Source organism: Triturus cristatus, chromosome 6, assembly GCF_964204655.1.
Source record: "Triturus cristatus chromosome 6, aTriCri1.1, whole genome shotgun sequence".
Classification (NCBI taxonomy): Eukaryota; Metazoa; Chordata; class Amphibia; order Caudata; family Salamandridae; genus Triturus; species Triturus cristatus.
The window spans coordinates 758,881,961-758,898,718 of NC_140589.1; the positions used below are offsets into that span (position 1 = coordinate 758,881,961).

Genomic DNA, 16,758 nt, shown 5'->3' on the forward strand with positions numbered 1-16,758 from the left:
TGTGTATGGTGTTGTAACAATGCTGATGGTTCTGATCTTAACCATTTGTCTGCTAGTGTTAGCCAAAGTACTGCATCTTAGGACGCGAGGTTTATAAAATAAACTCTTTAAACTTTACCGTGTCTGTATTATTCTGTTGAGGACTACTAAATAAGTACAAACAGGTATTTCGGATTTCCACCACTCCTGAGAAAATATCTAAGTCGCATGTTCTGGGTTGTCTATACATTGGGACCGCCTAGCTAGATCTAGGCTAACAAATGGGACACTAAGCTAGTCGGATATGGGGTTCTTGGTTCTGAGGGAAGTTTCTGGTACACCACAATTCTCTGAGGTCCTGGTTTCCTGCGCATAGTTCTGTGCATAAGCAGAATCCCTGCAACAATCCTTGGTCACCTGTGACAGTGCAGAGAGACATGAGTCAATAGTTGGTTCTGCATAATTTGTTGGCCGGGTCACTGGTTCATTTGTGTGTGATATGTGTGATCTTGTGATTCCTGTATGACATGTACTGCTTGTTGCAAATGAGCGGCATCAATGTGTATTACGTAGCCTCACTGCTGCCCCTCTCTCCCCCCGAGACTATTCACTAGTGTGCGCAGTGGGGTTGCATCACTTGCACCCCTACGGCACACCATTGTCATGCCCGTCTGCGCATGTCCACAAGCCTGACAACGACACAGTGATGTTGTGCGCTAAAGGTGGGTGGCCACGTGTGTATAGGCCTATGGTAAGGACAGAGCGGACACAGATGCAGAGTTCATGCCTGGCTGAACTCGCCCTGCGATTAAGGGTAGACCTTTGACCTATGCTGTGGAAATAGCGACACACACAGAAGTTGGCATGTAAGATCCCATACCCCGGGAGGGCTTGCTCACCCTCATGTACCCCTCGACCGAGGCTGCAGTCCATGGGCATGCTACATGGCAACATTGCTCATTGCGTGATGGCTGGCGCAGACACTACACCAGAGACACATGCATCAGTTACCTCCTTGTCAAGGCCAAAACTCAACGACACCCAGAGCCACGTGTCGAATGACCACACCCCTACGCCGCACTGCTGTACACTGGTCCACTCACTTACACTCACAGGGGGGCCCGGCACAGCTACATGTCCCAGGTCTACCCCACTGTTTGAGGTGACAAGGTTGCGCACACTGTAGACAGCACAATGTGATATGGTATGGCCCGGGGCCCTCATGCATACATAATGACCACACGAACAAAGAGAATTTGTGGAACTGGCTACGAGCACGTGCGCCAGGCCCCTTTTATTGCCAGGGTCACACGTCCAGTGATGCCTGTGCTGGATGGGTGTTGGATAGTGTAAGCAACCCCTCAGGGGTTGGTTGGTGCTGGCAACAACTACAACAGTGATCAGACAATCAGAGGATTTAAAGTACAAACAGCAAGGGTCCATGACGTGAGCTGCACAGAGTTAGTGGTCCCGGATGCCCTGCGGCCGGCACAGGCACACCCGCAAGGGATGGTGACTTGTGGTGCACTGAGATAGGGCCACGAGTGCTGAGCGGGTCCTCATTGATGTCTAAGGAGAATGTCGCGGAGTGTTATGGGGGACAGTGGAAGGTGTCCATCCAGGGCATGATGCAGAGGGCAGAAGCAAGCAGAAACAGGCAATATGGAGGAGTTGAATGCTACAGTCTCCTTTTTCCCCATCATGTCAGTATCAGCTACATGATGAAGACAACTCCCAGGCCATAGACTCAGATGCCAACAAAGTTCAACTGGAGAGTGCCCATGACTCCCGTGGCACAGAGTCAGTGGCACCAGAGCTGGAAGGGAATGCAGTCTGCAATGAGGCCTGTACAATGATGTCAACTCTGCAATCAACAAATAAAGACTCAGTTCCAAGTGTGTGTCCTACTCGACCGCAGTGTGTGCCGGAGGCAGCGGTCAGTGTGGGGCAACAAATGTGCAGCCAGCTCCTCCTGGATCTCTAACACACGGCGTTGGAGTGGCGTGTGGAGAAGATTCCAGGTTGACGGAGGTGGGGGCACCAGAGCTGAGCAGGTGTGCACCCTGCAATGATGCCGTGTCCTACCTGGGATGGACTGGATTGTATTTGTCTGAGGCCTTCTGGACCGGTGTGTAGGCCTAAGTCAGAGTTCCTCAGGGGCCCACAGACACATGTTGTTGGAATGCTATGCACAGAGTTGGTGGCACCACATCGAAGGGAGTATAGGGATTTAAGCTCTGCCTTAAATATGTACTCTGCCATTGTGTGAACAAGACTCAGTTCCAAATGTGTGACCTACTTGTCCGCTGTGCATGCCGGTGGAGTACGTCAATGAACAAGGAGTACTGCGGGCTTTGCTCGCGGAGGTCGTGATGGTCTGAGGAGGCCGCCAAGTTCGCGGGCCTCTGGCTTGGAGCTTGCACTGGCACGTGGTGGGCACTCTTGGAGACACGCTGGTGTCGGCAGGTGAGCAGTGAGGCCTGGAATTCCCAGGGATGGACGAGACTGGTCCTGGGAGCAGCAGACTGGGCTGCGGCAGGTGCCCAGGATCGCAGGCACGGCCGCACACGTCGTCGGCCTCGTGGCAGGATGAGAGGCACTGCTCTGGCAGAGATGTTGGGCATTCCAGAAGAGAACCACACCCAGAGCTACGTGCTTTTTTTTCAAACCCCCATGCTAGCCTGGTATATGGTGGGCCAGCCCACTCCACACACGCTTACATGGGGATGTACCAAGCTACATTTCCGTGATCTTCACCACTGGCTGGGGTGAAATGGTTGCGTCCACTGTCCACAACACTACCACCACCAGCATTGTATGTCGACATGGATATGTCTGTCGTCTGCATACTGCACATCCATGCCACCCTTGGCATTGCGCACATGTCTCATTCATGGGTCAGTTGCCTCCTTCGCACATGCCTGGTTCCCACCTCTCCCCACATCCTGCTATTGCGTGACTGTGGTTCCATGCCGTTGATGGCTAATGTACATTGCTAGCCCAGGTTACCACAGTAAGTTGTGCTGTCATGTCTGGTGGGTGGGCATGTTGTTTGGCATGTTGTATGTGTGTTTGTAACGTGTGTTTTGCCAGAGTTGTGAGTTGCATGATTGTGGAGTTGAGGTGTGTGGTGTGTTCATTTGGTACTTACCAACGAGCACTGCATCTCTGTAGGTTCCATCCTGGAAGCGCCGGTTGATGATGGACTGTCGAAAGATGTATGAGTCATGCACACTTCCAGGGTAGTTGGCGACAACATTGGTGAAGAGTCCCCGGTGGTCTACAATTGCCTGTACATTGATGGAATGCGTGTGCTTTCTGTTGCAGTAATTGTATGCAGTGTTCGGCAGGGGGCACAAGTATGACATGTGTGCAGTCAATTGCTCCCAACAGGTGCGGAAATGCAGCTATGGCCGTAGAAGCTTTGCTTGGTCTTCAGCTGTTTCTGCGCAGTGTGGGAGAAGTATAGGTACTGGGGTACCAAGCTGATGATGGCATCCAGGACAAGTTTGAGGAACTTGGATAGGGCTGGCTGTGAGACTCCTCCGACTCTGGCGGTAGTTGATTGGAAAGTCCCAGAGGCCAACAGGTGCTGCACAGCCAGCAGCTTTGTCTGCGGAGGTGATGTTGGTTGTCCGCTGTGTTGGTGCCGTCAGCCTGTGGGAAATGATATTCAGGATGCCGAGGATGGTTGTCCTTTTGAGTCTGTATTGAGCAATGACATGCTCTGGTGTTAAGTCTGTGAGGCTGGTGCGTTTCCTGATGGTCCACTGTCTTTGTCTGTGCTGCCTCTGTGGTGGTCCGGGGGGGAGGTGGGAGTCCAGGGGGGTTGGCGGTCCTGGAGGTGGTGGCGATGGGTGTTGTGGCCCTGTTGGGGCTCCGAGCTGCATGATGAGTAGCTGCATGGTATATGTTGTTCTTCAGGTGTGGTTCTGGGCTGGGTTCCCTTTTTGTACTGCAGGTTGTCGTCCGGCTTTGCACCAGGTCAGAGCAGGTGTTAATTTCCTGCTGCTAATGCGCCTTATCGCTTGTTTTGGGATCTTATCGCCAATCTGACTGGTCGTTGAGAATGTTGTGGAGTGGTGTTGTCACGGCTTTTTGCTCGGGAACGCCTACTCTGCATCTCATTAGCGATAGTTGCCGGGGTCATCCGTGGCGATGTTAATTGAGGATGCTATCGCCGGAAAACTAGTGATATCGGATGTTAGCACCAGCTTGTGAATGGGGCGATACATTTATCGTGACTTTGGCTGCGCTAAAGTGACGATAACTTGGTGATAGATCCTTGAGACTATCCCCCTTAGACTTTACTAAGAAAGTTAGCTTTTTCCGATTCGGTGTAATTCCATTCAGCAGCTTTCGAGAAATTAGCTTTTAGAGAGGTTCACAGGATGGGCATGAGCAGTTAATAATGTTAGGTATACTTGAATGATTGGCCCTGTGGGAGTATGCTGTACCAAACATTAAAAAAATATAGGGCCTTTTGATTGCCTGAGGGAGATTTTTTTCTGACCGGATATTTTCCCGCGGTACAGCACAATTTGATTGGCTGGGCACAACATGTTGCAGCCGCCATTACAAAACACAGAGATTCAGTGCCCATGTCCTGAAATTGTTTTTAAAAAAAGGGCACAAGGGGGAAGGCCATGCATACCCTGACCCCCTGATACTTGTAGAGGGGAATCAGAGGGTCCCCTCAAGGGCAAAAATATATATGCAAAAGTTTTTCAACTGGTAACCTGGTACACTTGTGGGATATGAAGAGTCCATCCTGGGAGGTACTGCAGCCCTCCAGTGGGAGCTTCTGCTCAAGCTTCATCCCCATGTAGGTAAAGAACAACCTTCCTCAGGGAAACCTGCCCGGTGTTGCACCACCATGGTAATGAAGCATGTATGGTGGCTCCTGTGGTTGTACGGCAGTACCTGGAAAAAAAAGAATAAAAGCAAAAAATGTGGGTTGAACAATGGAGGCCAGGCCCTGTGGCCTTCTGCCTGATGCAAACAGACAAATGCCATATGCAGCAGCGGATTGGAAGGCTGCAGCGGGGATGGGCCCTGCAGTCAACCCCTACACAGGAGTTGGCCAGAGGCCATTCCCTGAAGCCAACCCCTTGCTGTGCATGGCCAAAAGCTGTGCTCAGCCAGAGTTTGGCTGCCGAGGGAGTGGGCACTGTCCTGGGCCGAGGCCATGTCCTTTGCCCAGCCCCCGCTGGGCATGGCCAAAGACCATGAGCAGCGGGGATTAGCCAGCCATAGCGGAATTGATGAGCCACAGCAGAAAAAGTTGATTAGCCTCAACTGGGTTGGCAAAGGGTCTGGCCTCTGTTTCATTGGCTGAATATGATTTTTCTTAAAACAGAATTTCATTGGAAAAAACAAAGATTAAAGTAAAGTGATAGTTAGGCAAGATAATAAAAATGTAGCTTAGGTTTAAAATAAACCCTAAAAATTCACCTTAAAAATAAACCCTCAAAACCAAAGCTTAAAACGACGTTACAGTTAGGGCTCGTAATAATATTTAAAAAGTTTACTAACCTAAATTGCGCCCCCACCGTGCCCTTCTTATTACCTCACATATTACATCACTAATGACATGTTACATGACATCATTGATGGCACCATTGAATTGATATGACAGTTTCCTATAAGCTTTTCATAGTAAAGATAGTTATCAATGTACTTGTGCTGAATATTCCATGACATCTTAAGTACTAATTTGCTTATCCTTTTGCAACAAGCAGAACATGAAGCATATCTGTGAAATCCCAAACAGTAAGTAGATATTATGCTCTTATTTACTGGTATTGAGGTGTGTATGAAATGTAATGGCTCTGTGAACATTAATGACATCAGCAACGTGAATACCATTCAAAAACAGAGTTTTGTTATTTTTTACCTGAGTGAGATGTCTACTATATATCTCATCTGTCGTGTTGCGTTGTCCTAGTGACACTGCACCACGAGCACATGACCCAACACCTACAAGGCCTCCACTGGCTCCCCGTCGAGAAGAGGGTCACCTTTAAACTCCTCACCCACGCCTACAAATCCCTCAACAACATCGGACCCAAATACCTCAACGACAGAGAATGCTTCCACGTACCCAAGAGGAACTTCCGCTCCGCCGACCGCGCCCTGGCAGAGGTCCCCCGCATCCATAAAAACCGAACCGACGGGAGAACCTTCTCCTACATCGCAGACAAGACCTGGAACGAGCTCTTTGTTAACATCAGACGCTCCCCGACCCTGCACACATTCAGGAAGGACCTCAAGACCTGGCTCTTCGACTGATCCGGATCTACTCCCCCCCCTCCTCCCAGCGCCCCTCCCAGACCCTCACGGGTGAGTAGCACACTTTACAGACCTCTTATTGATTGATTGATAAGATTTTACGTCAATAAATCCGGTTCTATATGTTAGCCAATTACAAGGCATGCACTAACAGGCCCTATGGACAACCATCCATGGTATGTAAAAATACCTTTCCGGAAATACGCAGAATGATGCACACCACTTTAACAGCACATCATATTGTAATTTGAACTTTCTGTAAGTGTGTTAACCACACATTATACATTCTACAAGAATGGATTCCTCAGAATTTTCACGGAACTTATGAAAATAAACATCTGCGCTTTATAAATTTCCAATTTTATAAAAACTGTGTATAGCACTACGTGACAGCTATTTAATGTGAGCATGTACACAGACATTGACAAGAGAACAAGTATGTTTTTGAGGACATACCCATTCATAATAATTGTGCTCTGATAGTAAATGTTTCTCTCTGGTTGCCTTCTATTCCAGTATGGCGAAAACACTGTACAAAACAATACAGAGACTTCCTCATAACCTTCAGGTAAATTAAGCCGTGTCTATTATCATAATTCACAAAGAAAACATCTATCCTTTGTCTTTCGCCTCAAATGAAACAATTGTTGACATTCTTTAGGCTGCAATTTTTTTTAATTGTCTCAAAATTCATGGCAGGTGCTGGTTTCCTATCCCTTCAATTTTTCATAGCCATGACAGTGGAAATAAATGTGACTCAACTAAAAATGTTATTTGCCTAAGGTTTTGGATACACATATTCATAATTCTCTTACTAAGATTCAGAGGCCACACTCGATACTATGGTTTGGTAAAACAAGTTTAAGAAATCACTGCTGATTCACAGATTCTATGTTACAATTAATTTGCCGAAGGAAACAACTAATCTCCGAGACACAAATCCTGTTTCTTGTTTTTAGGCAACGATTTGACGCCTTGTGCTCTGGTTAATGATAAATTGCGTTGTTTATAACTTTTACATATAACACATCATGACATAAATAATTTAGACAGATACTCTAAGAATAATATGGTGAGTGTTGAAATGTTTTAAGGGATGGAATGAGCATTAGGCCAGGGCCACAGCTATTGTTTAATTGAGGGTTGCCTAGTAACTGGATTTTGAGAGAATAACTAGGGTGCAATCTGATAAATCTTTACATCATTTGGCAAAAGCGTGACAAATCTATTTGAGATTTTTATAGTGAATGGATTTTGATTTTCTATTAAGTTTGGTGCTGTTTGATGAATGTAACACAATGTGGCAGAGGCTTGCAACATCCAGCTCAGATTCTTCATTCCAGATGTTTTCCATGTCTGTTAAGGCGAGAAAGTTATTTCGGTGATCTGAAAGTAAATTTTCCATTTTAAGCCTGTTTGAAATGTTTGCTCTTCAATGTAGCAAACATTGCTGAACAGACCTACAGCAAAGTTAGCATAAATACAGCCCTTTACTCAAAATAGGAGATTTTTGTGGTTTGGTATAAATCAGTTAAATAGTTTTTCAGCTGTTTCTGTTACAAATATATGTTGGCGGTATTCAAAGACTCAGGGGGCGATTTTACTAAGAGTGTGGCGAAAGTGACACATATCGGTGCAAATATTTTTTTTACGATTTTCTTTCCAGCGCTAAACTTGTTTTTAGAAGTGGAAATAACGTAAAAGTAATGCAAAGCATTACTTAGTGCCAAGGGGGCGTACCATGGGTGGAGCACTGGCATTCCCATGCAACCACCCAAGGTTTCTGACGCTAAATCCAATGTACTAAAGAAAGTAGGCTGGGTTTAGCATCAGAAAACTGACCCTTTTTGAAGTAGGGGCAAGGATGGAGAAATGGTATAAATTCTCCTTCTTTTTATGACTTTGCATGTGTGCTGCACTGTACAGCAGTGCACTCCATGTCGACCCCTGACTCAAAAATAGGTAGTTAGGCAGGCCCTGAGAACCAGGCCTGAGGTCACTGATTGACACATCACAGGTGGGGTGGCACGTAGTAAGCAGACAAGTGAGCAAAGAGTAAATCTCAGATCGATCCCACAGATAGGCGCAGCGACACCACAATTATCAAGGAAAATTGGCCCAAATTAAGCACGAATGGCAGGAAGCGTTTGCTCTTTCCCAAACCATCATAAAGTCAGATGCCTCACATGAAGTTAGGAACACTTAGCCCATCAAGACACAGCACAAACAGTACACGCAGTGATCAAGCGGTCCCCATGCCGGATATCTGGGCACATTACCCACTGGCCTCATTGTGTCCACACAAGGAAGAGGCCCACCTAGATTCCTCATCCAGTACCTTAATTTATGGCTCCAAAGACAGAGGTACATATTCCTTACCAAACAAGCATTTGCAATGCAGTAGGTCTCTCATTTGCGAGACATAAAGCTATTGCTTTTTTAAACATAAAAGCACCGTGCTCAAATATATATATATATATAAATGCGGGTGCCATGCTAAAACATAAAGCTCGGTGCCCGTGCATAGTAATTAAAAATTAATTATTAAAGCTGGCGCTATGCTAAAATATAAAGAGTGGCACCCGTGCATATTTAAGTTATGTGCATGATAGCCCGAGAAGCCATGGTGATAAAAAAAAACAAGAAACCGGGTGCTGTGCTAGGCACCGTGGTGACAGAATATCAGTAACATAAAATAAAATAAGCAGTCCCTAAACACAGCTCATGAACACTTACAACGTAACAAAACTGTGGCAGGTCTGAGATACCTTTTCAGGGCTACTTATGTGGGTGGCACTTTCCTAGGGGCTTATTAGTAAATCGAATATGCCAATCATGGATAACCAATTATGTTCACAATCTACACTGAGAGCATATGCACTTTAGCACTGATTAGCAGTGGTAAAGTGCCCAGGGTCTTAAAGCCAACAACAACAGGTCAGGAAAAATAGGAGGAAGAAGCAAAATGTTTGGGGATAAACCTGAAAAGGGGTAATTTCCAACAAAGAGGGAACAATGGGGACAAGAGCCAGGACAGCCGTGGACTGACGCGGGCCCACAAGTCACATTCTTTTACAATATTCTCAAAAAGGGTCTGTCCACCAAGATACAAAGCGTATTGGACAGCATGGTTGGGTTAGACACCAAGCATTACCACAAAAAGAAACAAGAGAAGGATAGAGAAAAGCTGGAGCAAGCCCAGAGAGACACTGCTAAATTAGTCCAACACAAACTGAAAAAGACCGCCCTCGAGGGGCCCACGTTGGCTGCAGGTGGCAACTGGCACCAGTCTTAAAGGTGGCTCCATCACAAAACCCCAGAGGGTTTCAACCCAGCTAAAGTGGCAGAGGCTAGGGAGGTTGGCAGCAACCAGACCATATGGAACGTTACTATTGCCACAGGATGGGCCACCTGGCAGACAGATGCAGGGTAAAAGCATACCATGAACAGAGACCGATGGGCCAGGGTTAGCAACCACAAAATCCAAAGCCACAAAACCAAGGCAAGGGAAACCCGAAAACACCTTACATTCAGCCGCAGGGAGGCCAGTCAGCCACCGCATCCCTGCAACAGGGACCAGGTAGTTGGGCAAACACGTGGTAACAGCAACTGCAGACTGGGGACTCAGCCCAACAGGGACTGGGGGCCACAGCCTCGGCAAACAAGGGTAACTGTCTGGGAAGGTAATTCCTTCACAAACACCAAATATGCAGTGAGATAAAATCCCAGAAAAAAATACCACCCATTCACCCCATACCAAGAATTAACTGTACCAAAGCCAAAAGAAGGACCAATGAGACAACCTTGGGAATACCAACTTTTACTTACATCTGGGGATTCAGAACTGCTATATGTGTTCTGCAGATCGGGTAAAGTTCGCCATTCAGGGCGTCTGCGAGAGCCAAAGCCCCACTCTGCTGCTGCTGGTCCTCGAGGGCTGGGTAGGCTGGCCATGCTCTAGGGGGGTGGGCGGCTCCTAGACTAAGGACTTAAAAAACAGGCACCCAGGTCCCCGCATCCAATGTCAATGGAACGGGTTCCAATTACCAAATTGAAAGGTCCCCATTCTCAGGCATTCAGCCCAGGGCCCAGGTTTTTTCCATGGCATGAAGTTCCAACAATGTCCCCAAAAACTAGAAGCTACTGGCCAGATGGAAGGCCCTTTCAGTTTTAAAACGAAGTTGTCCTCAAGTGGCAGAATCCAGAATCCTCCCACACCTGGGATACTGAAGATCCCACTACCTCCACAGCACACGTACAAGAGTCAATAAGTTGCGAGGCACCCGCATGGCGCCAAGGTGGTCAAGAGGTTTGTCAGGTTTGCCAGACATTCCAGAGTTGCGAGGCACCTTCTGGTCGAGTCATTATCCCCTAGGAAAAGTGCAGCAAGGGTTCTTGGCCTTGGCCCCAGACTCCCGACTTTCCTATGATTTCAGTGATGATTTTTGTTCTTTCCTTTGGGTTTTTCGAATATCCAAGGTCTTGTCACCGTGCCATACACCTCCAAATCAAGCGACAGGAGCACTCCCACTAGTGGGAAGTCCCTAGCCACAAGCCAGGAACTGCAGATTCAAACACGACAGAGAAGACGTGGTCCGAGGGAGAGGGGGTGCCTGGGAGAGGGGAGACCGCAAAACACTCACAGCTCCAGCCGAGAGTAGAACTTACAATGCGTTCACCCCCATATCAGGTCTAGCAATTTACCAATGCACCAGGCCTCACCTACATCATCCGGCGAAAGCAATAATCCCCGACCTCGGGCACCACAAGATGGCACGATCAGGGATACATTGGAGCCACAGAATGACTTTCTGACCCCCTCTGCCTCATGATAAATGCAGGTCGCGTGAGATCTAGGGAAGTGCCCAGACCCCAACATATGTAGCCCAACGTTAGCCCATAAAAGGAGCCTCTAGAGAAAAGGTGGAACCGAGATATCTGGTGCCACAAGGGAGGGGCACGTTGCACGCCACGACACACGTGATCTTGCGGCACTTTTTAACCCCTAACAACACTTAGCAGTGACACACCCACTCCTCATACAATCCTGCATATGTGTAGGTTGAAAGCAACCTGCCCCAAATGGCACCCCCAGGCACATATCAGGAGAGACAGGATGTCAGGAAACTAGTGACACCCATAAAAACTTAGATAAAAAATGATAGATCCATTCCTATGATCACAAGAACACTCCATAAAATACTAATCCAAGCACTCACTTTAGTATGAAGGCTCATAAAATAGATTTGTTCGCCTGATTACCCATAAGTCATCTTTAAGCTTTAACCATCAAAAAGATACCATGACCAGGGCCACCTTCACAGTGCCCCACAATTTTATTTTTTATTGTGTAAATGGAGTGTGGATAACACACCCCTGAGCGATATACAGGAACCCAAAGAAACGATCATTAACAATGGCGCACATGCAAAGTTTTTCTGAAATAACAAATGAATCAAGGTCTTTTCAAACAAGTCTACAATCGAACCTCCAAGTGCACCACCTTTCAGCTGCCAAGTAATCACTCCAATGCAGATCTAAAGTGTGTGAATCAAACTTACGATCTGCACTGTGAAATTTTGATGGAACTGCTGAAAAAACACACCCGATAACCAGAGGATCACAGAGATCTCCCCTGGATCCATATCAAAGACTTGCAATTTTCAATTACAAGTTATGCATTTTTGCACTTTTAAGACCCTCTGTCTAGTTTGGGTACTGCTGCACCTATTCGCTGCCAAAGAGTCGCCTGGCCAAATGGAGTCTGTTCAGCAACTATCACAGCCTTTGTGAATGGAAATCTACGATTGGATGGGGCAACACCTAATTGTATGGAAATTCGGAAACTTACACTGTATTCCTTATGTTTCAGAGGTAAAGGACCGCTTGCACTAGGCATGAATGATAACTGTGACACAATCCTATACATTCTGGATATGCAATTGTGCACTTCCACGCTGATGGATATGTACTGGCAGTGCCTGGTTACATTGTTTAATTAAATGAACTGTTCCTGTTTTGCCAAACGCGTCTTGTGTTTTCAAGGTATTTTGTGTTCAAGCTCTTCTTCTGTAAATTATATAGCTATAAGTATAAACTCGGCTATTGAACCTCATTGACTTGTATTTCTGGTTTGAATCACATAGTCTTGTTTTCAAAGAGGTCAGTAGAGAGTTTCTTGTGGTCTAATGGTTAAGATGTTAGACTCTCAATCTTCATGTTAAATTGTGAAGTCCTGGTATATCTATCGTTAGGTGGCTTCTGAAAGGTCTATTGCATTAAATAGCAATTCAAGATTCAATTAAATAGTTTAATTGTTTTCATATTGCACCTTATATTAAAAATTGTCTTTGGTAATGGGGAAAAGTAGGAATTGGTAAAAGCCTTTTTTCTTGGCATTCTGCACTAAATTATCTGGGGCAGATTTATGTTGCACTTGCGGCACTTTTGCGCCGCCGTTGCGTCACTTTTGTGACGCAGCAGCGGCGCAAATCCTGCGCCATGGTGCGGGGCATTTACAAACGTGACGCATCTCCCAGATGCGTCACGTTGTAAAGCCCTGCTCCACATGTAGGCGTTCCAGGGCAGGTGGGGGCGTTCCGGCGCAGGAACGCCTCCTAAAAGTGGCTGAGTGAAATCTACAAGATTTCACTCAGTCACTTTTAGGCCCATGCTGCATCAAAACCCTGCGCCTGCTTGAAGCAGGCGTAAGGATTGACGCAGCATTGTACATATAGGGCCCCCCAGATCATTGCTGGAGCTGCGTCGCGCTTGCGACGCAACTCCAGCAATGCGACACTTTTCGGCACAGATGCGTCACGCATCTGTGCCGTTTTTGCCCCATGGTGCGCCACATTATAAATGCGGCGCATCCATGGTGGCGCAGCTGTGGCGCATAATAACTGGCGCATCCCTGCTGATATGCAGGGATGCGCCAGTCGTCATAAATCTGCCCCTCTGTTTTTAAATATACCAATACAGAAAGAACAAAAAAAGTCTGTCTCTTTCTGGCTCTCTCTTTATGTCCCCCCAGACCATCCAAGTGAGCAGGAAAAGCAAAACACAGACTCAAGAATGAAGGTGGTCATCAAGGATGCTGACTCTCTGGGTTCCCCAGCTCTTAATCCTGCTGTGGCAAACCCTGCTCCTTTGAATCTCCCACATGCAATTACATCCCAATGATGCCTAGATTTTTGCTCAGTGACCCTGCTCATTCACATGTCTACCAAATTTGTATGCAGCACCCTGATGGCAGTCTGGATCATTTTAGGACACATAGTTATGGCTCGAGAGGGGATTATTTGATTCTTTATTTAACCATTTACATTTGGAATAACAACATTGATTGCTCTGTGAAATTCAAGAGACACCTCTTCTACATACATAAACCTAAGGATAAAAAATCCTGTGTTAATTCTGTGATGTGATCTATGTATTAATGCAGTATCCAATTGAGAAGCTATCCAATAGGGGGAGCCTTCCCTTTGATAACGTCCCCTTTGTGAATGGTTTACTGTAGGAAGGTAGGGTCCTTCTGCATGGTTACCCCCACTTTTTGCCTGGTGCTATGCTGGCTTTTGAATAATCTGACTGGGGTCCTGCTAATCAGGACCCCAGTCTCTCTGCTTTCTCCCTTAAATTGTTATGTTCAGTACTTAGGTACATGAAAGATTGGATACTGAGGTACCCTTATCAGTACCTAGTATATGGTACTAAGGTACCCAGGGCATAGGTCCCCCAGAGGTCCCCCATGGGCTGAATGATGTATTATGGCACCCATGGGAGATCATTCAAAATGGAAATACAGGCCAGCCATTGCAGCCTGTGTAAGCTGGTGCTCGCACCACTTACTAAAGATATAGGTTTCCTAGGGTCACTGCACTTAAAACCTATGTCACCCCTATAGCAGGCCTTATCAATCCTGAAAGCAGGGTGCTTGGCTCTAAGCGTGAGGGTGCTGCCGCATGAGCAGGGCACCCCTACGGCCTACTGAGTCCATTCTCCCGGGTTGTAAGTTCTTTAAATTACTGGTCCCTTGTCTTAATGTCCCCCTGAACCAGATTTGGAACTCTTCTTTGAGTTTGGGTATCTACCCAGCGGTATGGAAACAAGCATTCCTTCTGCCAATCCTCAAGAAGCGGAAATACCGACCCTGCAGAACATAAAAACTTTAGACCCATCTATCTTCTGCCAGCACCGGCTAAAATTCTTGAGCAGGTAGTTCAGAAACAACTCTCTGAATTCCTGAAATCAAACAATCAGTTCCATGACTCCCAATCTGGCGTTAGAGCAGGATATAGCATGGAGACCGCACTTCTGGTAGTTGCGGAGAGCATACGCGAGACTGTAGACCAGCGCAGCAATGCTAGTGCTGCTTGACCTGACCACAACATTTTATACTGTGGTCCATCCGTTACTGCTGGAGAGACTTAAACATCTGGGAGTACTAGGTACTACTCTGTCCTGGCTCCAGTCTTTCCGGGAGAACCACTCACAACGAGGTCTTCTGCACCCCTTTATTTCCTCCCAGAAGACTCTTGTATGCAGGGCTCCACAGCTATCGGCATTGAGTCCTCTACTCTTCAATGTATACCTCACCCCACTTGCGACCTTGGTTGAGACTGTCGGTGTGAAAGTGATCTCCTACACTGATGACACCCAGCGGATGTTCTCTTTCAAAGAGCAATCGGAGGTGGCTTTTGTCAACTTTAGACAGTGACTGAGTAACATCTTGGCCTGGAAGACTCCCAATTTCTTAAAATTGAACACAGGGAAAACTGAGGTGTTTTTTTTCAACCAACCGGTCCCGCCACCCTCTAAGCTCTGGTGGCCATCTGAGCTGTGAAAGAAGTGACCCGATTAGGGTCACCTGGGTCACTCATGACCAACTATTAGCCTACCATACAAATGAAGAGTCGGTCAGACAGTAGAGAATACAGACCAATATATTTATTCAGATACAATCGAGCGGAGCCCAGTCTGCCCAGTCTCCTAGGATTGCTGCAGAGGGACAGACATCAGCAGACATGAAGATACATTCTGTACAATTCAGTACCAGTGAAGGCACACCCATAATGGAATTTTCCAGGCAGATGCAGCTAAACAAAGAAGTACAGAAAGATAGGTTTTGATTCTTAGGCCGGGCACACATTATCTTGTACTCAAGGTCCTTCTGTCTGTGTCTGACATTAGACTAGTGGGAGAAGGCCTCTATCTAGTGGGAAAGGTATGCGTTAATGAGAACAATGTATTCATTAGCAAAGCAAGGTCCACTCTTGGGAAGCAAAACTTACTACAGGCCGTTTTCATTGAAGAGAAAAAGGATTAGTTTCGATTATGGTTCAAAATGGCGACCAAACAGAAAATGGTGCTGCGAATGCTAATTTACATAGCATAATGCAAAGGCAAAATAACGAAAGCATTTTCATTCAAACAGACCTCCTTTTAGCATGAGCTAACTATTTTAGGAAATGATCAAAGAAAATATAACATTTTTTAGGACAAAAGGAGCATCAGTATTAGGATCAGGTCATATATTCAGTATCAGGAATGGAGGCTGCAAGAAAAGATGTAGTCTCAAGAATACCTTCATCAATCTGCATCAAATAGTCAATATCCTTTTGTATCGCAGTATTAGTATCATGAATTGATATTTTCTGTTTGGGAGTGAGGATATTGACACAATAGGAATAACAAACTGGGAGACATTGTATGCAGAGGCAACATGGAAAGAAGATACCAGCAACCCTAGCCAAGAAAGTGAGGATCTTCCAACCCCAGGATGTTAGCGTATTCCAAAACCACCCGACAGAGTCCAAGTACCGGTTTCTTGGTGTACCTCAGCTGATGTTCTATGCAATTTTTGTATAGCTGAATAAACATTAGGAGCGTGATCAGGTATATAAACACAACAGCTACTGCCTATGAAGCGACAGGCCCCTCTCCGATCTGCAATGATAACGTCTAGCACCATTCTGTTCTGCAAAGTGACTAATCTCATAGCCTGGAGCTCAGCAGTGATATTTGTCATTATCCCAGCAGTTGTATTGATAACCCCTTCAACAACTCTTGTTAACTGACGAACTAGAAGGCTATTAGCCATGGGGCCCCAAAAAGGTAGTAGGCCTTTCACAGCGTCTTCAAATTGTTGTGCTGTGGTATCTGTCTGATCTATATCCTTTGTGTGAACAACCCTTTTGGCTCAGGTCTGGAAGGTACTTCTACGTTGCAGCTGATGATTTTTATGATTCTTAGACGGTGCAACATATATAGGGAGAAGAAGGAAGGAGAGATAACATGTACCTGACCATCCCCTCAGGAGCCAGACGTGAGCTTGTGACCCACAAACAAAATAGACATTATGGGGCAGGATCAAAGGCGGACTGCTAAACAAATTCAGCTTGTAGGTGAAATTACATTTACTCTCCCCCAACTTAATCTCCCCGGTCCCCTGGACACAAAATCTAGCTGTCGTATTGACCAATGACA

At 46.3% G+C, this 16,758-nt stretch overlaps 1 protein-coding gene across 1 annotated transcript in view; it reads left to right on the top strand.

Moving 5' to 3' along the window:
- The window catches only part of LOC146817820 (uncharacterized), a 66,817-nt gene extending 53,365 nt beyond the window's left edge, over positions 1 to 13,452 (top strand). Inside the window, exon 3 of the mRNA XM_085609692.1 lies at positions 13,304 to 13,452. Coding sequence (XP_085465818.1) covers positions 13,304 to 13,452 — 149 coding nt within the window. The remainder of the gene's footprint in view (positions 1 to 13,303) is intronic.
- The last annotated feature ends 3,306 nt before the right edge of the window (positions 13,453 to 16,758 follow it).